This window comes from Herpailurus yagouaroundi, unplaced genomic scaffold (assembly GCF_014898765.1).
Source record: "Herpailurus yagouaroundi ecotype Mexico unplaced genomic scaffold, PumYag 308, whole genome shotgun sequence".
NCBI classification, from domain to species: Eukaryota; Metazoa; Chordata; class Mammalia; order Carnivora; family Felidae; genus Herpailurus; species Herpailurus yagouaroundi.
In genome coordinates, this window is record NW_024412525.1 from 4,837,310 (window position 1) to 4,862,410 (window position 25,101).

At 55.3% G+C, this 25,101-nt stretch overlaps 2 protein-coding genes across 33 annotated transcripts in view; one reads left to right on the forward strand and one right to left on the reverse strand.

Moving 5' to 3' along the window:
* The window catches only part of PLEKHA6 (pleckstrin homology domain containing A6), a 144,009-nt gene that overhangs the window by 25,236 nt on the left and 93,672 nt on the right, over positions 1–25,101 (reverse strand). For 16 of the 26 annotated variants that reach the window (XR_005786600.1, XM_040462125.1, XM_040462122.1 and 13 more), the window contains 9 exons: positions 19,291–19,371; positions 18,253–18,367; positions 13,123–13,227; positions 12,395–12,467; positions 9,502–9,602; positions 5,840–6,042; positions 3,798–4,349; positions 1,600–2,122; positions 1,024–1,110 (listed from right to left, as the gene is read on the reverse strand). Coding sequence is in view for 25 of the 26 variants with exons in the window: in XM_040462125.1 (XP_040318059.1) it covers positions 1,024–1,110; positions 1,600–2,122; positions 3,798–4,349; positions 5,840–6,042; positions 9,502–9,602; positions 12,395–12,467; positions 13,123–13,227; positions 18,253–18,367; positions 19,291–19,371 (1,840 nt within the window). In the remaining variant the exon portion in view is untranslated. Of the gene's footprint in view, positions 1–1,023; positions 1,111–1,599; positions 2,123–3,797; positions 4,350–5,839; positions 6,043–6,484; positions 6,530–9,501; positions 9,603–12,394; positions 12,468–13,122; positions 13,228–18,252; positions 18,368–19,290; positions 19,372–21,548; positions 21,662–22,454; positions 22,569–25,101 lie in introns of those variants that run through there. The other 10 variants (XM_040462131.1, XM_040462137.1, XM_040462144.1 and 7 more) reach the window with 9 other exon arrangements.
* Positions 8,475–24,368, forward strand: LOC121021607 (uncharacterized). Of its 7 annotated transcripts, none has more exons than XR_005786602.1 (7): positions 11,023–11,688; positions 11,920–11,975; positions 18,956–19,166; positions 19,868–19,990; positions 20,714–20,767; positions 21,447–21,658; positions 21,888–24,368. XR_005786602.1 is itself a non-coding variant. In XM_040462148.1 (6 exons), the coding sequence occupies exons 1-5, from the start codon at positions 8,495–8,497 to the stop codon at positions 19,938–19,940; spliced, it is 645 nt and encodes a 214-aa protein (XP_040318082.1). In that variant the 5' UTR covers positions 8,475–8,494; the 3' UTR covers positions 19,941–19,990; positions 20,299–20,707. The 7 variants fall into 7 exon arrangements, 3 of the variants coding, with proteins under 3 accessions (XP_040318082.1, XP_040318083.1, XP_040318084.1); XR_005786603.1 differs by having other exon boundaries at positions 22,473–24,368; XM_040462148.1 differs by lacking the exons at positions 20,714–20,767; positions 21,447–21,658; positions 21,888–24,368 and adding exons at positions 8,475–8,573; positions 20,299–20,707 and having other exon boundaries at positions 11,511–11,688; positions 11,872–11,975.

Here is a 25,101-nt window from a genome sequence, read left to right on the forward strand (position 1 = left end):
CCCCCCCCCCCCCCCCCCCCCCCCCCCCCCCCCCGCCCGGCCCGCGGGGGGGCAAGGTCAAAGAGAGGCCTCTGTCTATCCTTGAGGAGCTCTGGGGAAGGGAAGGAGAGGCTGGGGGCAGGCACCGTGGTTGCCTCCTGGATGCCTCAACCAGAGGAGGGACTCACTCTGGCCCCAGCTCGAGGGCCCCAGTTCCAGGGCTCCCCTTGGGAGAGGGAACCTTTGAAGCAGTGCAGTTGGCCCTCCCTACCAGCTCCTGAGTTTTCTGGAAGAATCCATGGTTTCTGGGTGGGTGCACGTGCTGTGCGTCAGGGCTAGGGCTTAGACAGAGAAGGATCAGGGAGAAGGAAGGAAGGGGCACCCCTCCACGCCTGCGCAGGCTCCTCCACCCTGGCCTCCCGGGGCTGTGTCAGGACAGGGGTCAGCAACAGGCCTTCGGGGACAAGGACTCTGCCTGTTGGTTCCTGTGACCCTCCTCAGCATCCCCGTCTCCATCCAGTTCTCCGGGTGGAGACCAGTGGAGACCAAAATTCTCCGGAGAACAGATTCCAGGGAGAGACCAGTGGAAAGCAGGGAGGAAAGGAAAAGACACACCATGGAAAATCTTTTCTTCCTTAATCCCACCACTTGTGTCGTTTCCCAGAAGCCGCACTCCGGGCCAAGGACAGACTTGGAGAAGACGTCTGCTAATGGACACTCGGACCTAACTTTTCTTCCCAGGCCGCGACCCAAGCCCCTGACCATGCTGGACGGGAGGCTGTTCTGGAGTCGAGACGATCAGGACGTCACACGCCTCCAGATCTAGTCCCTGCTCCTCCACCTTATGTCACAGAGCTGGGGGTAACTGGCGTCAAGCTCTGCGTTGGGGTTAGAGTCCCGGCCGGGAGGGAGGAGGTATCCAGAGGTTGCTGAGAACCAGGAGGGCCAGGTACCGGGCACAGAGCACCCCTGTGGCTGCCCTAGTTGGGCCCCCGCTCTGGGAGGAGAGGTCGTGCGGGCAGCGGACGGGAGGAGAGGACGTACCATCTTATCGTGGGCCGTGGGGGATGGTGGGTAGTTGTAGGGGAACAGTCCTGCAGGGACTGGCCGCCTGTCTCCCAGGTAATCATACTGGAAGAGAAAGGGGATTGGAGAGGTGAGGGGGTCCGGCTGGCACACGGACTTCCCCACCAACTAACGTTCAAGGTTAGGGATGTTTGTATCCTGTCCCAGAGCAGACTCCAAATTCAAATGGATTTGCAGCGTTTATCCATTGTGATAGCCTTGCAGTGACCCGTCCAGTCCTCAAAAGACAGAACCCTCTCTGCCCTCTGACAAGGAATTAGGGTTCCCGGCACAACCTGGGGAAGGGCACCAGTGTTCCTGCTCAGGGGTCAGAGCACATCCCCCAAAGCGGCTCCCCCACAGGCAGAACTGCAGGGCCAGTGGCGTCCTGGGCATCATCGTGGCTCCTGCCAACATACGGTGTGTGTCCCCATGGGGCACAGTGACCCCAAGAGTCCCAGATGCCTGCACACCTGCACATCTTCTCCGCAGATGGTAGTAGGCTCGTGGGGGACCTCAGGGGATGAGGAAGGAGGGGGCGCGCTGCTGGCTCACCTTGGGGGAGCTGACGGATCGCCTCATCACATAGGCAGCGGGGTCAGCATAGATGTCCTCGCTGCGAGGTGGCAGGCGCTCAAAACGGGCACTGGGTGAGCGGACGGGGGAGTAAATGCGGGCGCGGCTGTAGGAGCCCTGGCTGGGCGAGCGGGGCACGGAGTGGGAGCGGGGCTGCAGGGACAGGCGGCGCAGGGAGCCGGATGTGGCATCCAGCTCATCATAATAGACTGGCTGCCGGGAGGGGGAGGGGCCGGGGAGCCAGATGGTGCCATCCTGCCGCCCGTAGCCCGGAGGCTCCTTCCACTCCCGAAGCTGGAAGGCAGGGCCGCCTCCATTGCGGAAGGAGTGACGCTTGTCCTCCAAGGCCCAGGGTGGGCTGATCCGATCATAGGCTGGCATTGAGCAGATGCTGTCGGGCCGCACCCCTGGTGGGTAGTACTGGTAATCATCAGGGTACTGGGAGGAGTAGGGGCCATAATACTCAGGGACCCTGCGGGACACGGGGTAGAACCTAGAGGGACTGAGAGAGAGGACACTGTAAGGAAGTCATAATGAGCACAACCCCACCCACCCATCTGTGCCCCAGCCCTGCCTCTGTGTCCTCCAGCCTAGAGCAGACCGTGAACAGGTGAATGGTACCCCAGGCTGACCCTGGGAGCACACAGAGGTAGCCACTGCCTGGGCACTGAGGCTTGCTTCCAGAGGTGCAGGGAAACTCCCTCAAAGCTTCCTCCCTCTCGGGCTGAGGTCACGATCTCACCATTAGTGAGTCTGATCCCTGCATCAATCAGGCTCTGCTGTGACAGCAGGGAGCCTGCTTGGGCTTCTCTCTCTCCCTCTCTTGCTGGCGCTCTCTCTCTCTCAAAACAAATTAATTAATTAAAAAAAACAAACCAACTGTATCTCAAAAAAAAAAAAAAAAAAAAAAAAGCAGCTTCCTCCTTCAACCAACAACCTGAGGCTAGAAATTTCACATTCAGAGCTTCCTGGGAAGAAACTTTAAGCCTTGTTAGTTCTATCCCAGCTGGAAGCACAATGTATCAGATCCTTTCAGAGCAGCAAACAGCTGAAGGAAAGGGAACATACCAGGCACCTGGTGGAGGGAGGAGGGGAAACACCCAACACAGGGGGGACAAAAGGGCGCCTCCCCAGATTTTATGTTCTTGTCAAGGGCGGGACCGGTAGGTTCCTGGAATGCATCCCAGGTGAGGCGCTCACCCCTGGGGCAGGCCAGATGTCCCCAGCAGCAGAGTGCCACCAGAGGTGAGTAGCCTTCCTGAAGGTGTCACCTGGGGTCCCTGGAGCCGCCCACACCCAGGGGAGGGAGCAGCAGCCCCACTTGTCCCGAGATGAACGAGATGAACGCTATCAGGCTAATAAATGTCTTCCAGTATTTGAAAGCCAGTCACTGGACAAAGGAGGAAACTGGTCTAGAGGGCAGGACTAGGATCAGTGAGTGGCGACATTTCGTTTCTTTTCTTTAAAAAAAAATTTTTTTAATGTTTATTATTGAAAGACAGAGCGAGACAGAGCATGAGCATGGGAGAGGCAGACAGAGGAGGAGACACAGAATCTGAAGCAGGCTCCAGGCTCTGAGCTGTCAGCACAGAGCCCGACGCGGGGCTCGAACCCACCAACTTCGAGATCATGACCTGAGCCGAAGTTGGACGCCCAACCGACTGAGCCACCCAGGCGCCCCTCTTTTCTTTTTTTACAACTGCAATAAATAAAGACTTTCAAACAATTAGAGCCGTTCAAAAATGGGGTGAGTGGGCTTGGCAGTCAGTGAGGCTCACGGGGGTGGAAATGCTGGAACAGGGGCTGTTGTAAGAGGGTGGGAAGCACAGACGGATATCTGACGGGAGCAAGGCCGAGGCCCCTCCTATGACTGCCTGCGCGTGTCCTGGGCACCCAGCATCCTTGTGGAGAGGTGCCGGGGAGTCCGACCCTGTCTCTGAAGCAATCAGAGAGGGCAGGAATCGGGCAGGGGTCACACTCCACAGACGGTGCCACGGGGGACAGGAAAGGATCTGGACAAGCCTGAGACCCTGGGTTTTGGAGTCTTCTTGGTTTCCCAACGCAGCCTGGCTTCCCGAAGGCTTCCAGCAAGGGAAGCTGCAAGTGTTACTCCCCCAGCCCCCGCCCCTGGCCATCGCAGCACCCCAGCTCCACGCCTACGCCCCATCAGGACTCACCTCCGGAGATCTTCAGGGGGCGCCACCCCCCGGCGCAAGTTCACCCACTGCTGCAGCTGGTTCATGGAGCTCTTGCGCTGGGCAATCTTGTCGGGGTTGGCACGTGGGGGGAAGTTCCGCTGGTGCCCCCCACTCTCTGAGTCCGGAGGCGGGAAAGCTGTGCTGCCCGGCCGGCTCGGGGAGCTATACTGCCAGCCATTGGGCTGGGCGGGCCGGTCTCCTCCCCCTGGGACCCTTGGGCCCTCGGGGTAAGGGCTGCCCGGCTCCGAGGATGGTTCCGGTCCGGCTTGGATGCCATTGGCTTTCACCAGAGGCTCGCTCTTGACTTCAGGCCTCTCGGGCTTCCGCTCTGCCTTCTCGCAGCCCCGGCCGTCACCCTCCCCTCGAGTCTTGGCCTCCGGCTCGGGCTTGGGGAGGCTGTTGTGGGACGGCTGGTGGTGCTGTTTGCTAGGAGGGATGTTCTCTGAGTCTGGCTTCTCATGGCTGCAGGATGCCAAGGGAGATGTTGTAAGTGACTCCAGCCCAGCAGCGAGCTGGGCAGGGGGTGGTAGACTGGGAAGGGAAAAGGAGTAGAGAAGGGTGGGCAGGAAGGTAGCGATGGAAACGGGATTCAATGAATGACAGTTCTGTTTCCCAAATGCCCATTTTGCTTTCTTGCTCCAGCCCGGGGAAGTTACTCGAAAACACAGTGCACTCTTGCCCACGTGTGGTGTGCTCACTTCCCCCTCTAGGTCCTCTCCACGGCCCACTCTCTGCTCCCTTCTGCTGACCTGCACTGCATCCAGCCTTCCGAAGCTATGGCCAAGACTAACCCGCCCCAGACTTGGTCTCCTCTGCAGTCTGTCCCCGCTCCAGCCCCCCAAACTCGGTGCACACTACACCAAAGCTTCACGATAGTGACTGTCCTTGATGTTTCGGCCATGGAGGCTCGTTACAGCTCAGCCTGCTGTCCTATGCAAGTTCCTTAACTTCTGCAAGTCTTGGGCTCCTTGTTGGCAGGACGGGCATAACAGTCGCTCCCCTCGTAGGACTGGGAGATCAAACACGGCGGGCGCCAGGCGCCTAAGCTGTTGCCTCAAACATCCTAGGCTTAGAAGCAGGCTAGTTTCTTCTCCAGGACAAGCTTCTTCCGGGACAGACTCCGCCTGAACGTAAGCGCCACGAGGCAGAAGCATGCAGACTGGTCTTCCCTTGTTTTCCTAGCGCCCCCTACAGTGCCTCACACATACCTATTTCCAGTAAATATTTATGAACTAAATGAGCGAACTTCTGGAAGTACGCCCCTCAGCTGAAGTGAAGATGGGACCTCGTGACGATGTTTTCCCTACCGCTTCTCAAATTCAACAGATTCAAGCATCCTTGTTGCAGCGTTGCCTGGTAAACACTTCTAAGACACTAAAATAGACTTGGAGTCTGTATCATAAAAACCTCCTTCTTCTGGATCCCTGTTAACAGCTAACTCAAGACTCCCATCTACCCGGTTCCAGCAGAGACAGGCCGTGAGGCTGTGGGTGGCGACAGGTGGCAGGGGTGATGGAGGGGCCATGGGCTGAGTGTTCACTGCATGTCAGGATTTCCCGGCTGCCCCAATGAGGTAGGATTATAACTGCTGCCTTCACGGGGAGGAAATTCAGGCTCAGAGAGGTTAAGTGATCACCCTGATGTCACAGTGTGAGCAAGTAGCTAAGCTGGGATTCGCACCCGAGTCTACCCTCCTCCAGAGGTCATGGGTTTAATGTGCAAAGCCAAGAATAAATGAGCAAATGACCCTGGTCTTTGGCTCCTGGCCAGGCCACGACGGAACCTGGCTTCTCTCTTGGCCTCCACCAGCCCAGAGAGAAGAGGGAGAACCGGTCAGGGGGAAGGGAAGAGAGACTCCAGGCTCTGGAATCACTTGGCCCTGCTAGGAGGCAAGGAGCGGCTCACGTGTTCTCAGAGGCTCAAGCCAGCACGCCGGGCTCAGCAGGACACAGAGTAGGGCGCTTCCTTGATCCTCTTTCTCTAGCACTCCCCACCCCCATGCCCTGTGCCCTGGGACTCACCTGTGACGCACAGCTTGGGGCACCGACTTCTGGGCTGGGGGGATCTGTACTCGGGCAGCCTCCCCCATGGCCTGGATCCAGGCCTCCTGTTCCTCGGGGCTCTCGGCACTGAAGAAGTAGGTGCGGACCCCAGCGTGCTCAGCCTGTGGGGAGAGGCAGTGCGTGGAACTGGCCCCGGCCTCATCCACCCAGCACGTGGTCACCTGTCGGGAGAAGACACCCACACCCATAGCACAGGTGGTCAGGCGGGCCGTCCCCCTGACCTGCAGCTCTTTTCCCCACAAGGAGCTCAGACGCAAACCGAGCTAGGCATTCGCCTTGGCTAGCTCTCTGGACCCCAATAAGCCGCCCAATGGCCAGGTAAGCTTACCTGCCCCACCTGAAGTGATTCCGAACAGGAAGCACAATTACCATGCCCGCTCTCCCATCAAATTCCATCTTTGATTTGAAGGGCAGTTACCCGATGTCTGTGAGAGCTCCCCCCCCCCCCCCCCCCCCCCCACCGGGCCCGCCCCCGAGCACATGCCAGCCTCGGCCCCAGCCTGGCCTCTGAGGACCGAGTGCCGTCTCTTCTGTGCAGAGACAGCCAGGCCTCCACCTCCCTGGGCATGCAAGGGGCACGCACGGACTGTGAGAGCACGCTACCTAGTTGGTGGCCGCGAGCAGGTGCGGCAGGCGGGAACCCAGAAGAGAGCTCCTGTCCAGAGGAGGGGTCCTCACGCAGTCAGAAGGAGGAGAAGCAGAGAAAAGGTCAACCAGACACCAGAGGGAGAGCCAGAAGATGACGTGGCAGGAAGGTTGAGGAGCAGAGGGAAGTGGGGAGCTATTCAGTTTACCCCCCTTCTACTGGCTGTCAACCACTGGGACGACAGCACCCAGCGATTCCCGGTTCAGCCCGCCGAGAGCGGGGAGGGCAGAGCTTGCGCCGAGGCAATCGGGGCTGTTGGCGGGGAGGATTCAGGGCGTCGGTGCTGTCCCTGACTCCGGCTCTGCAGCTGCAAACAACTTGGGTTTTTGTTCTGGCCTGACGCGCTGCGCCTGTTTAATGGGGAGGGCTCTACCTGGTGAGACTCCAGGTTCCAAGACCACAAGGAAGAGATGCTCCAGAGCCGAATTCTTTCTGGAGCCTCAGCACGCTTCCCTGGTGAGACTTTCAGTCTCCCGGAAAAAGCAGGTAGCCCGGTTTACCCCACTCGACATGAGAAATCCGGGTGGTTACTAGTCTCAGATGTGAACCTCACTTTGGTCTCTGACCCCATGGGTGTGAAATCATGGGTCTCTGGGGGTTGGAAGGAGAGAAGACAGGGCTCTCCTGACCAAGCCCCAGGGCTCTCCGAAGCAGCTGTGTCAAACTGTGTCAAACCCACACCTCCCACATGCTTTCCTGGCTGGACATTCGCCCTGCTGTGCCACCCCTCCCCAGCACATGATTCCCTTCTGACGGGAGTCATCACGCAATGACATGTCCTACTTCTCGAGGAGTAGAGATGGGTCTCTTTCCTCTGGATCCTGCCAGTTCCCACCCTCCAGCAGGGGGCTGGCTTGTGGGCAGCGGGGCGTGTTTCTAGGCAGTGAAACTGTAAGGAGGCACCTTGGGCTTGAAACTGCACAAGGGTACGGAGAGCAGGGGCCCAGGCTGGCCTCCTGGAGTGGAGGACACAGGGTTATTGTACAGGAGAGAGAGACACAGGCAGGTCTTGTGGGTGTGACCTGGGGCTGGTAGGAGCGGACAGCAAGTGAATTAATTTGCTCGTGAGCGCCCCGTGTGTGCAGAGCTCTGCTCCGGCACCAGTCACAGGAAAACAGACCTGCTCTTTGCACTTGCAGAGCTCACGGTCAAGCTAGAGGACAAAACATGCCCACAGGGAAACAAGGAGAAAGCAAAGGCACGGGAACCGCTTGCGACAGGAAAAGGCAGATCCTGGGAGAAGACAGGGCAGTTGATGGCGAGCCGGAGGGGGACACCAGCCTGGCATTGTGAAACTGGGCCATGATATTGAGGGAGGTCCCCCAGTGGGGTGAAGTCCTTTGAGCCCCGACAGGGCTGGGGTAGGAAGAGGTTAAGGCATTCAGCAGCAGGCTGGGCAGAAACAGTGCCCGGCTCATTATTAGCCATCCAAGAGTTTCACTTGGTGGCCGTAACAGGACAAGCCTCCCATCTGTCTCCGTTCCCTTCCCCTCCCTTCCCTGGGGAAGGGCCACTCGATAGCCACAATTGGAACCCTTTGTGGGCCACTGAGCACAGCCCTCAGAGTTGGGTTTTAAAGAGGCAATGTGCTTCTCGGGGGAAAGGGAAGGAGGAGAGGGGCTGATGGGCACAGCGAGCTGGGGCTATGGAGGGGTGTGTGTGCGTGTGTGTGTGTGTGTGTGTGTGTGTCAGTCACTTGGGGCGCTGATGGAATGCCTGTGGCTGGCAGAGCTCCGAGCTGGAGTGTGGATGTGTCTGTGCACAGGTCTGGAGGAGAGGGTAAGACAGGCTGTTTGACTGTGTGGGTGTGTGCACGAATGTGTACAGTAGGACTTTCTGTTGTTGGTTAAACAACCTGTTTCTATTTCCCCCAGCTAGAACCTGGCTCCCTGGAGCCAGAGTTTTATTAATTGCTCATTCTGTTCACACCTCTGGCAGACAGGACCCTAGGAGGCTAGGAACTAATTATGTGCCAAAGAAGCCCCTCCTGGTTCTGTCCTCTGGAGCGACACCTGGGCGTGAGGCCCACCTCTCTTCCACAGTCAGGTGAGCAGAGTCTGAAGGACAGGAGGGGGCAGGCTCTGAGGTCCTACAGGCTCAGATACTGACCTGGTGTTAGCGGCAGTTTCTATCACCTAACACCACGGCTTTAGGTTTTCAGGGTCGTGGACGGCAATTCTCAACTAGGGGACAGATGGCTTCGTGCCAGGGCAAGGCATGGCTGGTACCCTGATTTTATATTTGGAAGTGAGAGGAGCCTATGATCTTTGCGTCACCAAGTACAAAAAGGGCACGGGGTTTTTATTGTTTTCAGTGGGTCATGAATTTTTAAATGTGGAAAAACACTGGCCTGTGATGAGCCAGCTGCAAATGCGTCTTTGATGGGTGGATTCCCCAGGGGTTCTCAGGGAGTGACACTGAGCAGGCCCATGCGAGGCCCGTCTTCCCGCGCTCTTGTTCTCCCAAACTGCTCTCTACTGGGAGGTTCGCGTTTCTTGATTTGCCATCAAACCCAACTCCCGATTTTCTCTAGAGGCTGAAATTTGAGTCGGTGTGACTGGGGGTCCAGTCCTCCGGGCTTGGTGTAGGGAGGATTCCTTTCCAGAAAGGATATCAGAACCCCACCAGCCACGGCCCCGCCTCTGCTGCGAGGAATTTCCACAGCGACCGATGCTAGGCCGCTGGGCAGAGGGTTCATTCCCCCCCCCCCCCCCCAGGAACAACTGTGGGACCACCATCCCCATCTCCACGGGCCCCACCTGACTCCCGAGGTAAGAGGAGGCGGCCTCTCGGGCCTCTCCTCAGCCTTACAACAGCCTGTAGCAAGTCCAGGGGTCACTGCCTACTCTTTCCTTCCGCCACCACTGGGGGGGGCTCCTCGGGGAGGTGGCTCGTGATCCTTCTCCAGTCCCGCGTGCTCTACAAGAGCAGGCCCCCCTCCCCCACCTGGCCTGGGAGAGAAATGCCAACTGACCTTAAAGGTGTGTTTTCGGCTGATGTTGTCCGAAGGCTGCACTGCCGCCACCCGGAAGCTCAGGAGCGGGATGCTACCCAGGATGCTCTCCTCCTTCTCATCTGTCGGGTGAACAGAGGCCCGGGTGAGACGCACGTGCCCGTGGCCCGCGCAGAGGGGGAGAGAGAGGAGGGTATCCGCCCTCTTACGACAGATACCGATAAATACTCGTGGCTCATCTACGGCCTGTCAGGACTCGGGGCCGCCACCCACCAAGCACCCAGGGTGTGCTCTGTACAACGCGAGGCACGCTCCCGGGAGGTAGGGAACCCGGCGGCCTTGCAGACACGGTTCTAGATACCGGGACTAGAGAGGCGAACGAGAGAGAAGTGGTACGCACCCTCCAGGAGCTTACCTTAGGGTAAACAGATAAGTGACGACTGACATTATGGAGGGTTTGCTATACGCCGGGTACTGTTCAAAGTTAATGGCCTTAAAGGATTTCACCGTACCAACAATCCCACGAAAAGGTCCTGCTGTTACCCCATTTTCTGGGGAAGGAGGCTGAGATGCAGCGGAGAGGTTAAGTAATTGGTCCCAGGTTACTTAAGTAGAGAGTGGTGGATTGGTCTTTGGACCCAAGAAGTCTGACTCCCAAGCAGGCATTCTTTTTTTTTTTTTTATGTTTACTTATTTTTGAGAGAGAGACAGAGCGTGAGCGAGGGAGGGGCAGAGAGAGAGGGAGACACAGAATCTGAAACGGGCTCCAGGCTCCGAGCGGTCGGCACAGAGCCCGACGCGGGGCTCGAACTCACGAACCGTGAGATCATGACCTGAGCCGGAGTCGGACGCTTAACCAATTGAGCCACCCAGGTGCCCCCCGAGCAGGCATTCTTAACCACTCTCCTGTCTATAGAGACTCTGCAAGCAAGACAATTCCAATAGGGAAACACATAACAGGATGATAATGGGATCGGGCAGGGCAGAGAGGATAGTCCCCTCTTCGGCTCTGGCTCCTCTGGGTAACTGTTTCCAAGGTTTTCCCAGGCACCCAGCAGCTTGCTCTGTCCTCTCCTGACAGGGGTCTGCCTTCCCCTCTATGGCCCCCATGTCTCCACAGGAAGACATGCCCCTGCGTAACCTCTTGGCCCTCTGTTCCCCGGATCAGGCTAACAGCCAGGCTGTTACATAATTCACCCCGAATCTCCAAAGGAGCCTGATGGATTAGCTAGTCAGGCCCCCCCCCCCCGCCAGGTGTCAGCAGGAGCCACGGAAGGTGGGGGTGCTCTGTGGAATAGGTGGGGGGGGGCAACTATGAGGCCCTGGCAAGCCTCTCCCCACTTTCCTGGGATAGCTCTTGAGTCCTGGGGCTAGAGACCCTGCAAAACCCTCAGGGTTCAGAAGGGGTCTCTGGGATTATACGCTCATGGGTTTCCCTTTTCTTCTTCCTCATCACTTAGATAAGATACTTGGCTTGAGGCCCAGCTTCCTATGCAGACTCAGCATGGTACCCAGAGGAAGGGCTGAGCCAAAGGATCAGGAGGAACCCAGGGCCGGGGACCCAGGGCTTCTTCAGGGAAACAGAGGCTGCCATCTTCTGGGGGTGATGGCCTTCTGCCTGGTAGTCTCCAGGCCAGTGTTTACGGGGTCTCTTGAGCGCATCTCTCAGTGGATGGTGGCCCCCATCACAGTGCCTCTTGAGTTCACAGCTCTTACGTTTCTACCCTCACGCCAGTCCCAGAGTCTCTTGTCTGCAGAGGGCCTGGCTTTCCTTCATATTCGTTCATACTCTGGCTCCAGTCGGCCCTGGGTCCCAGAGGCTCAGCACCAGGGACCAAGCCCTGGCGGATTCTTCTCCCCCCGTCTTGGGGTTTTCTCTGTGACTGGATCCTGTATATGCAGCCCCTTCCTGATTTCTCTCCTCGGGTTCAGGTGGCAGCAACGCAGGGCACAGGGACAGCAGCATTCTGGAGGGTCACTGGGTACAACCTTTGTTTGTGCAAGTTAATGATTCACTGAATTGCCCCCAGGAGGCCCAGAGGAGGCAGGGCTCTGCCATTCCCGGGACATGGAGGAAAAGAAACAGCCTCTCCTGCTGCAAAATCACTTTGCCCTTGTCTTCTTGTGGCCCCGCGTCAGCGTGACGGGGCCGTCGCTGTCATCAGCCCTCACTAGCTCCCAAGGTGCCTTCCTTGACACAACGTTGCTGTACGTATTTTAAAAATAACTTCCTGGAGGCTGCCTCACCAAAGTTATTAGGTCTCTCTCTCTCTCTCTTTCCGTTTTTGAGAGGCTAGAGAGTGAGTGTAGGGGTGCACGGAGAGGACAGAAGCTGGGGGATGTTCGTTTACTCAACGCTGGGCGCCTACAATGTGCCATGCACCGTTTTAGGCGCTGTGGCGACAGCGGTGAACAACACTGCGATTTCTGCCCCCACAGACTGGATCGGACACTCCAGGGCGACGGGAGGAAGCTCCACACACAAGCCCCGATCGGTAGATCACCTTACCTAGTAGTGAGTAGGGACCTTCCTCTTCTCCTTCCCGTTCCTACCCCATCCCCCACCCCAGGACTTCACCGCGTGTCACATGACTTTCCTGTTCACCCACTGTGTCCTCCATCCGGACCTAGAACTCTGCCTGAAACCTCGAGGGTGCCCGGGAAATATTGTGGAATGTGACGTGATCGAGCGCGTGAGCAAGCGGGCTCTGTCTTCACCCCACCGTCAGGACCCACAGGTGCCGGCAGCTATGGGGCATATTTGCATATCCCCCCTCCCACCGCCACCGCCCGGCCACCGTTGGTCCACTGACCAACGTCCACCCGAAGCAGAGCCTGATGATTTGGCAGAACAAGCAAGAGTGGGCCCTGCCTTCCTGTGGCCCCTGCCAGCCCCAGTGGAAGCGAAGCTCACCTTTATAGTAGAAGAGACAGCGATCCACCAGGACGAACCAGCGCTTGTTCCACTGCTTGACCCCGGAGCTGGCCTGTGGGACACGTGGAGACAGACGGGAGGGACCGTGAGCTGGGCACGGGAGGGGGGATGCAGGGGAAGGTGTGCGGCACGAATTATATAAGGACATCCTGCCTCTGGTTACGGTTTTGCCAGTAACCAGTGGCAGCCAACCCCCTTAAGACCTCGGACGCAGGAAACGGACCCTGGACTATTGCCCGTGACCTTCCAGTTCTGTCTTTCTGCGCCTCAGCATCTCTCCCAGGGAAGATAAAAGGGGTGAGAGATGAGCCAGGATAAGTGGGCAGAGGGCAGTCAGGCAGAGTGGCAAGGTCAAACTGGGAAGAATTAGCGGACCCCTAGACTAAGGACAGTCCCCTTAGTGCAGCAAGAGGGACCTGCTGAGAATGAGCCAGACGGTGCTCTCATGGGGTTGGTGACCCAGCGTACTTCAAAGTCACTGCATCTGCCCATCGGGAGACCTGGCTGGATTCCCATATTTGACATTAATTTTTCTGTGTGATTTTGGGAAGATACTCAACTTCTCTGAGTCTTTATAAAATTAGGAGATTCACAGAGATATACCAAGAATAGGATACGGAAGCACATACCAAAACACGCAGGGACTCAGAAATACAGAGGAATCGGAGCGGCGGTCATGGTGGGGGGACCGGCAGAGGAGGCCTCACCTGCTTGAAGAGCCAGCCCGCCTTGGTGACAGGTGCACTGAGATTCCGCTTCATGGAGTGTGAGCGCTTCCCAAAAGCGATGGCTTTGCGGGATGTTCGGGTTGCCTGGGGAGACCGAGAGAGAAGCAGGCCTGACTTTCTTCCTGTCCTCCTCTTTGCTCTATCTGCAACGGAAGCTGCCCTCGGTGGGAGCTGTATCTCTCTCCATGCCTGGGGGACTCGTCACGCCAAGAGGACCAGGTGGGACTCTTGGATCTGTCCTCACTCAAGGGCACAGCTGTCCAATTCTTCGGTGCTTTTCTCTTATCTCTAAAACGGGGCTCAAAATCAGTCCGACCCGTCTCACAATGGTGTGGGTTTTGTTGTGGTGGTTGTTGTGAAGAGAAAGTAAGATTTTTCATTTCGCCCCCGGGCTTTCTTCTACTGTCCCGACTCCCCAACTCTTTTGTAAAGCTTTCTGGCACCCATCCAAATACAAGTACACTCCTGATGTCATCATCCTGTCAGAGTCCTGCTCCCTCTCGAATGGCCGACGTAGCACAGAGCAGGGAGGATACACAAGTGTTCTCCTAGCTCCTTGTTGCCACATGGACACTGTCACCCTTCCGCATGCTGGCAATAATCACTCTGGAAGCACCCCTGATCTTCCATTGTTTAGCCCTTTTCATCACTGTCAGCTTCTAGATCAACTCCTTCAGAATCTTAAGATTCTGGTACCAATCATCCCCTTCATTCAAAGTCTTGCCATCACCGTGACCTTGTCCCTGATGATGACCCACCCACTGCCCTGACCTGATAGTACCGTGAGGTCCTCAGTTCCAAAACCATTTGCTTCTACCCCAGCACTCACTCCCACGGCCGCACCTTTGACCTGGTCGCACCCAGGCCCCTTCGCCACTGACATCTTCAATTCTGAGATTTCGACTTCCTGACGCCCTCCTGTCCTTTGGGCTTGCTCACCCCATTACTCGACACCATCAGCTTTTCTACTCCGTTGGCATCTCCAGTTCCTCAGTCCTCCCCTTTTCTTCTGGATCTGTCAGTTGCCTCTTGGTTGTATCTATTTCCCTAAGAAGCCCAGGGGTGCCTGAGTGGCTCAGTTGGTTAGGCGTCTGACTTCTGCTCAGGTCATGATCTCGCGGTTTGCGGGTTCGAGCCCCGCATCGGGCTCTGTGCTGACAGCTCGGAGCCTGGAGCCTGCTTCGGATTCTGTGTCTCCCTCCCTCTCTCGGCTCCTCCCTCGCTTGCTCTCTGTCTCTCTCTCAAAGATAAACAAACATTAAAAAAATTAAAAAAATTACTTAAGAAGGCCAGGCCCCACGTGGGAAGAGGTCAACTACCCTCCCAAACACCCCATCCGTTGTCATTGCTTGGCCTTCTCTAAAACTCAAAATCCCCGAGCAATCAAATTATCCTCTCCCTGCACTCACTGCCAGAGTATGGCTCTGGCAGAGGAGAAGCACACTGCAGTACAGATGAGGCCGCCACAGACCACCGTTCCCAAGCACAGCTCGGCTCATGAGCCATCATTCCGCTCCCTGCCCCGCGAGCTCCCCCCTCTGCCCTCCCCGCGGTGGACCTGGCTCCCCTCCTGCCAACACACAGATAATCCGGCGATCAGACAAGCACTTCCTCAATTTCACACCCTTTTACCTAGAAAATTACTGTCCTCACCACTCATCCCCTCTTCCTCTTCCAGGTCAAAAGAGGCGTCGTCTTCCTTTTCAAGGCTAACACATTCGACCCACCATCTCCTGGGACTTTGCTCCATTCATAATCTCCTCTCAAATCGTCTTCCACTTTTCCTTCTCTACTGGCTGCTTCTCCTGGGCACATGGGCTCAGTCCTCTCCATCTTAAGGCATCAGTCTGTCTCTGTCTGTCTCTCTTCCCTCCGCCTCTCTCTGTCACACACACCAGAATCCCCCCTCAACTCTACATCCACTGCCTGTTGTCAGGTAACACTTCCCCTCCTTTCCCTGCAGGAATATTCTCCTGGGAAGAGTCCTGACATCCTCTCCTCGCGTTTACTCCTAACCCCCCTGCACTTCTTTCCTGAAGTGGCAGCTGCAATGTCATTGAATTAAGGCTGCTCAGTCTTAGGCCATCATCCTAAGACCCTGGAGAGCATTTACTTTCTCTGCTTCCTGCGACTCTTGGTTTCTGTGACAGTATTCTTTCTTCCGAGCTCCTCTACCTGTGGCCGCTCCTTCTCAATCGCCACCTTTACTCAACTGGTGGGCCTTGACCAAACTTTTAAAATTCTCATTTTTCTTGTTCCACGCTGTCTATGTATCTCATCTATACCCATTGCCTTGACTACCAGCAATGGGCTGAAAATTCCCTAATCTGTACCTAAGACTTCTCTCCTAGCCCTGGTCCATTTTGTAACAGGTTGTCCAGCCAGGATGAAGTAAATGCAAACCCAAGCCCGTTGTCTTCCTAACCAAGCCTGTTCTGTATTTCTCACTTGGTGAATGGTACTACAATCCACCCACTTGCCCAGACTAGAACTCTGAACCGCCTCACACCATTCCCTCCTCCCTCCTCTCCTTATCCCACATTTACGGGTGGGTGAGTCTATGTTCCTAATGGTTCTCGGATCTGTTCTTTCCTGTCGGGTCATCATCTCTTCTTGCTATGCACCTTCTGGAACAAGTCAGGTTACTTCTCTAAAACAGGGTAATCATGACGCTCTCTTAACGTTTCTTACTACCTCTCACCACTTGGAAGACTATTCAATTTCTTAGCATGGCTCACAAGGCAGGTCTGTAAGAGTCGCCGGGCCCATGACCCGCCTTCTGCCCCTCTACCCAACAGGTCCCTTGCGGTCAGGCCAAACTCCTGGTGGTTTTCTCCCATCCTCCCTGCTTTTGCTCATGACTCATGGAAGACAGGGGGATCAGGATCTCCCTTGTTCCCTAACAAATCCCAACTCATCCTTTAAGCCCAGTGTAGACCCCCCCTGCTCCACAAAACCTCCTGGATCCCCCGGGGCAGTTAGCTGCCCCTCCTGTCTGTCCATTCCTGCAGTCTAAAGCATGTCACACTGCAATGGAACTGTTGGCTTGCCAGCTCCTTCTCCAAACTCTGAGCTCTTTGTAGGGAGGAAGTTGAATCTTATTCATCTCTTCGTCACCAGAGCCCGGCAAGGTATCTGGCTACAATAAACATTTAGCAAATGCTTGCAGAAGAAAGGAAAGAAGAAATTGGGATTTATTATAAAGCACACCCCAATCTGGGGAATAAAATTGTTTTCTAAACTTTACTAGTAAAAATCCACACATAAAGGCTGAGATTAGGCACCTGAATCACCACCTACTCCCCTAAGAATAAGCAAATCCGCAAATCCTTCCCTTCCTTCTCAGGCTCTCACCTGCCATAGCTTCACCTCCTCTCTGTGGCCTAGAAGCCACTCCCATAGTTCACCACTTCAGCCATTCTCCTGCCAAACCCTCCATACTCTCGCCTCCTTATCTTTCTGCCACGGCTTCCCAGCACCACTCAACCGTAGGCCAATCCAACCGTCTGCCTTCCCTGCTTTCACAGCCAGTCTGGGAGTGGTGCTGGAGTAAAACCACACACAACTGTGGACTGGAGTCAGCCAGAGTCAAGTCTGTGACCTCAGTTGACCGTTCGACATTATCACGCAATATTTCATGCTGTCCTCTGTTCCTGTTCTCCAAACCTTGGGCATATTCTCAAGCCTCGTTGCCTCTCCACCCACCCCACTCTCTGCAGAAAACCCTACCTCCTACCTCCCTGTAGAAGCTGAGGACGTCAGATGGGAACGTCTTTAACTTTCCACGCCCCCACCTCCTAGCTTCACATGACTTTCCCGTGTAGCTCAGGAGTACCCCTTCCCTATGCAGGCTAACAGCACCTCTGCATCGGACTTCTCCTGTCTCCACAGAAATGAGACTCACGGCTGTCCCCTTCCTCCTGAACCCATCTACTGGGCCACGCCCCTCCTCCTCGCACATCTCAAAACAAAACAAGATGGACCAAGCAGACCTCCTGCCATCTGGCATATCTTCTGGCTTCTGTCCCCTACCCCTCATTCCCCCTAACAGTGAAGTTTCTTTACAGATACGTACATTTTAATATTTCAAACACTTCAGAAAAGTAGAGAATAAATCACCACTTTGTTGGTTTCTAACAAAACGTGACAAGGACAGCTGAAACTCCCTTTGAGCCCCTCCTCAATCTCATTACCTTTCTTCCTTCCTAGAGGCAACTGCTGACCCAAAACCAGTCAGCTTGGCAGCGGTTACATGCTTGTACTACAAATATACCTATACATATGCCATATCACTTTCATGTCCGTTTTACGTAAGCAATAGCACGTTTTTCATATTCTGCAACTTGCTTCTTACCCAACATTACATTTTCGAGATTTATCCTCGTTAATACACACAGCTCTCATGCAATTTAATTTTTGGAGAGCACTCTATTATATGACTGTACTACCCCTTACTGTCCAGTTTCTTAGAAGACTAGTTTCTACTCTTCATCGTCTGTCTGCCCTCCCATCTCCTCTTTAGCTCTCTCCTGCTCGCCTTCTGCCCCCATCCCACCACCTGTCAGGTTCTCCAGTGGTACGCCCCATGGACGCTTTCAGCCCTTATCTTACTGGACCTCTGTGCCACATTCTTGTCTGGATTACTTCTTCCTCCTGAGGCTCTCCTTCCTTTCTGAGCTCTCAATTGGCATCTCCTCCAAGCATGATTCCTCTTTTGCCGTCCCCCTAGATCAGTGGTTCTCAATAGGTGGAGGAGGGGGCAATTTTGTGCCCCAGGGAACATTTAACAATGTCTGGAGACGCTGGTTGTCATAGGGCAGGTATTACTGACATCTAATGGGTATAGGCTGGGGATGCTGCTTAACATCCTACAGTGACAAGACAGTCCCAAACCACAAAGAACTATCTGGCTCCAAATGCTAACAGTGCCAAGGTTGAGAACCCCCAGTCTAGAGATTGATCTTCTATAAGGTTCCGGTCTGACCCCTCTTCCCTTCCTGTGCTCTTGCATCACCTCACTTGCTCTTTGGAGACTGTTGAAACAGCTGGACAGGCTAGCATATTTCCTAGGATTCCTACCTGACAGCTTGCCTTGGGGGCTAGACTTACCCGGACGCTGGGCCGCTCTGGGGGGACCTCGGACACCATGTTGTGGTTCGATGTGTCGCTGTTGGTGATAGCCGGGCGTTTTCCACCTGCTTTATTGGACATGTCCAAGGCCGATCTGATTTCAGGTTGATGAAAACAGAAGAAAGGGACTGGTCAGAACCCAGAAAGAATGGAAGGGCCCTAGCTGTATTCCCTACCCTGCCACCCACTGTTCCAGCATCAGCACAAAATCACATCCCCTAAGCGCTATCAAGAGGTCACCTCAGCTGCTCCTGCCGCTCTTCTGAGACCACATGCCAGTAATCGTGGTTGGGCATTTTCCTCTTTCTTTCCTGTAAACTTATTTTAAAAACCTATGGGGCGCCTGGGTGGCGCAGTCGGTTAAGCGTCCGACTTCAGCCAGGTCACGATCTCGCGGTCCGTGAGTTCCAGCCCCCCGTCGGGCTCTGGGCTGATGGCTCAGAGCCTGGAGCCTGTTTCTGATTCTGTGTCTCCCTCTCTCTCTGCTCCTCCCCCATTCATGCTCTGTCTCTCTCTGTCCCAAAAATAAATAAACGTTGAAAAAAAAAAATTAAAAAAAAAAAAACAAAAAACCCTAGACCTTAGAACTCTGGAACTCCTTTTCCTTCTAACTGAAGAGACACAATGCCTCAGTGGATATGAGAGTCATTTAATGATCTTTCTTTTCCTTCCATTCACTGAGCCGAGATCCACAGAGGAAGCCAAGAGGAATTCACATTTGGCTCTCAGGGGTATATCACCTTCCCTCAGCACCTCCCTCAAAGGCCCCTGGGTGATACGCCCACCTCAAAACTATCTCACTCCTCGAGCCTGAGATCTGGGAGACACTGGGAAAAGTGGGTGAGGTCAACAAGCTGGATGGCCCTTAGAAGCTTCCATTCCTCAGGACTGAGGTGAGAGACCCTAACTCCCTCTGCTCTCCACACCCCCTCTTTCCCCTTCCCAGCTGCAAAGTGGCAGTGGGGGCGGGGGTGGGGAAGGCTGGAAAGGTCAAGCAGCCAATGGGGGCAGACATACGTTTTCAAGTTAAATTTTTTGTTTTCTTCTGGGACCTGGCCAGTCACTGGGTGCAGAAATGTGTTCCGTCTTTCATTGTGGCTGTGGAGGCAAAAAAGAGAGAGGTTGTGATAAAGACGGAGAAGGCAGAGACACACGCTAAAGGAAGGGTGGGCCCCAGGCAGTGACAGGGCCCGGTGGCCCCATGGGAGATGGCGCCTCTGTCCTCTGTGGGGTCCAGGAGAGGCAGGCTGGGGGTCTGGGCTGCAGAAAAAGCAGCTGCAGTCAGGTGGGGGGTAGGGAGACACTTTTCACTAGTCAGTGCTAACTGCTTACACAGATCGCTGAGGCTGGAAATACGTCCCACTTAACCCCTTCAGTGGTGACCCTGGGCTTGTAGCTGAGTGTGGGGGGGGGGGCCGGCGGGAGTCTCCAACAGCCAAGGTTTCGTGTGTGGCAGGTTCTCTCCCAGGAACAGCTCCTGCCCGTGCCCCACATAAAAACTGCTCACTCATTATTGGCTGAAAGAATTCCCTTGTGACCTTGGACTCCTTTCTCTCCTGTTTTATGTTGCATCTCTTGCTTTATGTGAAACCAGAGATCCAGAAACTCCATTCCTGAGCTCGGGCTGGGACCCACTCACGCTTCCAGTTCAGGGTCCCTGCATCTAAGGGGCCACTTGATGTACTGAGGCCCCAGGGACCGACCGTCAGGCATCGAGGTGAGTGCCGGCTCCACAGTCACATCTAATTAAGGGATGCTGGGGCCTGGGGTGGGCTGGGGTGCTGGGAGGACAGGCTGCTAGGAAACGGGGTCTGTGCAGAAGCAGATGGGGAGCAGGGCCGTGGAGGCTCCTTGGGGAAGTCCTGCTGTGGCTCTCTGGCTGGCTGAATGTCAGCCTAGTTTCCTGGTGGCTTCTGGGGGAGACAGACAGTCTGTGAAAAGGGTAGCAGATAGACCTTAGAGGGGGGCTGGTGCTGTGGGTCTAAGCCACCAATGGCAGCCACTGAATGTGGCTTCTGAGAAGAGGGGATCACTTGGCAAGAACATTGTAGGATCCAAGCATCTAGCCAGTGGGGGACTGGGTGAGTTTTAAGGTCTTCACTCATCCCTCGTGACAGATGCTGTGAGAGTCCAGAACAGTCTCAGTTCGCCCCAAGAAGCAGGCACCTGGACAGTGCCTGCTGAAGCCATGCCAAGCTTGGGGCTTGGGGGGGGGGGGTCCTGACACCAGGCCACTTGAGCACTCTGACAGTGACCAGCCAGGGCTGCCTGGCATGCGGCACCCCAGCCGGCCCCCGAGGAAAGAGAGCCTAGCTTGGTCCCTTCCCCTCCACGTGAGAAGTAACCTTATGGAGACCTGTCTTCAATAGTCCGGGAATCTCAGCCCCTGGGCTGTCTGCTGGAGTTAGAGATAATAACAAACGGTGGGTTTTTTTTTCAGCTCCCAAACCAGCCATGTTCAGATAGAATCCAAAGCCCTGTGCAGAGAAGCCCGGTGAGCAGTGGCCACAGTCTATGTGGAAATCTAGGGTTTTGCAGCTTGGGCTTGCCGGCCAGGACCCTAAATCTGGCCAGTGTCCACCAGGACTTGGTTCCAACTCCAGCATATTGCTCACCTGCTCTCCACGTCTCAAACTTTATTCCCTCCTCCCTCCAACAGGGATGCTCTCCTCAACTGCAGGGCATCGTTGCAAGGAAGGGTAACTGGTTCCAGTCCCCCCTGCCCCCCCGCCTCTCCCCCATCGGGAGGCGAGCAGTTTGTGAAAATAAGGTCCTCGAGGTGCCAAGATCTCTGCTTTTCCCCGGTGGCACAGAGCGCCTGCTCCCCACCTCCCACGTCCAGCCCGCGACATGTTCCCTGTGCTAACTGCCGGAACCTTCCCCACACACACTGGTATAGACAGACAGACAGACAGACAGACACACACACACACATACACACACACACACACACACACACACACACACACACACAGAAGCACACACAGTCTGCTGTCAGCCGGCACACGTCTCTCAAGGGACAGCGAATTGCTCCCTGCCCCAGACTCTCCTACCCAGCAACCCCTACAAATGACGTCCTCTCTCCATCCCGGCGCTACCAATTTCAAAATAGCTTCCCCTTCACAAGCACTGCAATGCAGCAGCCATTGACCTAACTCCTCTTCCTTCTCCAGGTCAGGTCTGGCAGGGCCCTCGCTCAGAAGCCCCCAACCCAGCGAGCCGCCCATCAGCCCGCTCACGGAACTCGGCTCACCGGCCACTGAAGAAATCCCTACCTGACCCGCCGATCAGCCCGAAACTTCAACATCCTTTTGGCAGCTCTCTCCCCTGTTCGGCAGCCTCAGAGGACCTGCCAGCCACCCTGCTCCTACCATCCCTCTGAGAAGTAAGTCCTCCGGGTCCCGGTGGCCAGCTCGGAGCGCGAGGCAGGCGCGGCTGGCTCCCCCTCCTCCCGGCTCCGGCACCAGGCGAGGGGGAGGGGCTCTCCCCGGGTGGTGGCAGGGGGTGCCCAGGTGCCCTGGGGGGCCCGTGGCTTCCTAGCATCCAGCCCGAATGCTGCCGTCTGAGTGCTAGAGGCAGATTAAATGAGCAGGGATGATATCCTCCCGGTCCAGGTCCCCGAGGAGAAAACGCTGAAACAGAGGCGGGCGGGAGCCGAGCAGGTGTACAAGTTCCAGGTAGTCCGACCTCCCTGAGCTAAGGACACAGAGTGGCCGGGCGGGCGGAGCCGTCTGGGGCCGCGCTCCCATCTGCGCGGCCTGCAGGAAGACGGTCTTTCCTGCCTCCCGACCCCCAGCCCCGAACGCAGGCCCTTGGGCTGAAATCCACGTGCTCCGCAGAGACCCTTCTGATCCCGCGGGCACGAGGGTTAAAAGAAGCTCCAGGCTCGGCTGCTGCCACTGCCTAGAAGCTGAGATTAAGTTTCCCAGACTTCGGCGCAGACAGGGCACAGCGAGGGGGGCTTCTGCGCAGCAACCCCCCCCCCCCAAACGTGCTCTCTTAGGACCTAGCCCCTCCTGGCTTGCCCTCCGCTTGGGGTCCAGCTGAGGGGCACGGGGAGCCAGAGCTGGTGGCAAGCACCTGGCTTCTTTGCTCTGGTGAACTGGAAGGAAAGCTTCCTCCCAAAGCTTGTGAGGAAGAGGGCAGCAAACAGGGCTCAGAGGGGGTCACCGTGTGTTTACTTCTGAAAATCTTCCCAGATGCCATATGATAAATCCCAGCTGGCGACCGTCGCATCTGCTCAGGGGCAAAGGAGGTTTGCATCGCCTTGAAGTTCCCTGAACTCTCCGGGGGCTGAAGACGATCAGATCTCCCCTTTCCCTCATGCCCTCGGTGTCTGAGGGTCCTGGGACTGCAAGGGCCTTCTGAAGGTCATCTCTTCCAACCCCCTGCCTCCAGGCAAGCTCACTCTGCAATCAATCTCATTAAGTGCCCTGGCTGTTCACAAAGGGCTCCAGCAAGGGAGGCTCCAGACCCGCTGTCAGCTTATGCTGCCAACTTGTTCTTTCTTGATATCAAATTTCAGTTCCTCTGGCTTTCCATATTATTCCATTTCTGCCTTCGGATGACAGAATCCCTTCTGAGCAGCGTGGTCCTTTATCGCAGCACCAGGCAGTCCATTGACATCATAGTCTGTTGTTACGGCAATTCTGTGATGTCACAACAGACCCTGAAAGGGGAGGGCGGGTCTAATTTTTCAGATCGAGGTCACAACTCAGAGAACCGTGCAACCAGTGAATGCAAAAGCGAGCAGACAACATTATTATTTAACTGCGACAAGACAAGCCGGCTGGCTAGAGCTGGGGTCAACAGCTACCGATATTGAGGCAACTAATCCTAAAGCCAAACGGTCAATATATTCAACCATTTAGCGGTACTTTTGCAAATGGTGACAAGAGCCTTCGGGTGCCAGATCCCACCTCTCTCTGGCCCAGCCTAATTATTTGAGCCCTGCTATGGTTGCGGGAATCTGGGCCCTCCTCTGGTGCCAGCTTGAGGTCTCTGCCTGTGCACAGTAGGCGCCTAATAAATATTTGTTGAACCAACAAGTGAATGAATGAACGAACAAAAGAAACCCTCCGTGCTCCAACTTAATTTTTAGCCACCTGCATTTGAAGTTTGACATTCTATTACCAAGGGCCTCCCTACCTTTGCTCTCTCTTAAAATTAATTACTTCCTCTCCATGAGAGAAGCTCTGTCTCTGCCCCCTCGCCCCTTCACTCAGCTCCCCTGCCTGGCTCCCCCTCGAATATATAGCTTGGCTTTGATCCGTCTTCATTAGGAGGGGAAGAAAATTAAGCTCATCTGTACAGGAGGAGGGAGTGGAGGTGCATTGGGAAAATGAGTTTTCTTCCTCTAGAAGGCAAAAAATATCCCCTTTCTCTTCAAGCTGAGCTCAGGAACCTCCCACAGGCTTTGCTTAAGTTGTAAGCTAAATTACTTCTCCCATGCCCAGTGAAGCTAGCACAAGGGAGTAGGAATGTAGGCTCAGGGGCTTTCCCTGCTTGTCGAGGGCTCTGAAATCCTCAGGGTTCAGGCACACAGAATGCCTAGCTGGGGTTCTTTTCCTTCACCACTAAACTGCACAGAATGACAGGTTGTCATTTTAGGGTAGACATCAAGAAGAACTTACCAGGTGCAGGATATTTTAAAAGGGAAACAAGAATAGGGGATTCATTTTTTCTCTCTTCTTTCCTCTTTTTTTTTTTTTTTTTTTTTTGGTGGGGGGGATGTCAAAGGCCTCCATTTCTCAGGAACAAATAGTTATGAGCACATCTCCAAATGGACCTCCTGATTCCCCCCCCCCCCTAAAAAGGGGGAGAATCTCAAGCAGTCAAGCAGATTTTGTGATGGAGGCAGGAACATCCCTAAACTCCTGGATCTCCCACTGGGTGGCCACCTTATCCACTGTGCCTACAAACGTGGCCCCAATGGCAGTGCCACCAGTGAAAAGAGAATTGGGCAACACCAGGCTTACAGTCCAAGATCCAGCGGGAATTAGCAATGTGACCTGACTTCTCTGGTTATTCGTTTCCTCGTGTGCAAATGAGGTACCTTCTAATTCTATGAAATAATAGCTGGAACTTGCAAACTGTGAAATGTTTTATGCATAAGAGATAATGGCGATGATTAATTTGCTTAAAAACAAATCAAGAAACATGCCAGGTGCCGGAGCTAGAAAAGGAAAAACACACCATTCAGGTTTAAGAAGGCTACGTGCATGGGGCGGGGGCTGGCTTTCCAGAAGTGCCAATACCAGTAAATTACAACAAGCAGAGGCCGGGCATCCGCCTCTCCTTCCTAGTTAGGGCTTTCCTACTTCCTGAGGCGCCCTCAGTCTCCAGGTCCTGGTGACAGCCTCACTACAAAGATAACCCAGTACTGATCTGTCTCCAAACATCCTCCCCAAGCATCGGCATCTGTCTAGAGGGCTACTGGCACTACACGGTCAAAGGCAGCAAATTCAACCCCAGTCTCCGCGACCCTTTGTAGGCATGCATGGTTGCACGTGTGCACGCACACGCGCGCGCGCACACACACACACATACACACACACACAGGTTGGACGCCCAGAGCTCCCACCGTGATAAATATTGAACAACTAGAAAAATACACTCAACGCCTTCCACCCTCTGGGCCCCTCCTGGTTATCTGCCCTACACCAAGCTGCCTCATTTCCATAGCTCCCGAGAATCTGCTGACAGAGAATTAGCCCTGGCTAGGCTTCCCCATCCAGAGAGCACTTTGGCTTCTGGCATCACAGCTCATTATATGGAGAGAGGACATGGGGTGAGCAGGGGGAGGGGGGGGAAGCAGAGGGGGGGGGG

Coding starts and splice junctions, on each gene's coding strand:
- LOC121021607 (XM_040462148.1), top strand. CDS start 8,495: ATGTGCCAAAGAAGCCCCTCCTGGTTCTGTCCTCTGGAGCGACACCTG. Junction 8,574..11,510: donor CACCTCTCTTCCACAGTCAG/GTGAGCAGAGTC, acceptor AATTGCCCCCAG/GAGGCCCAGAGGAGGCAGGG. Junction 11,689..11,871: donor TTCCTTGACACAACGTTGCT/GTACGTATTTTA, acceptor GCACCGTTTTAG/GCGCTGTGGCGACAGCGGTG.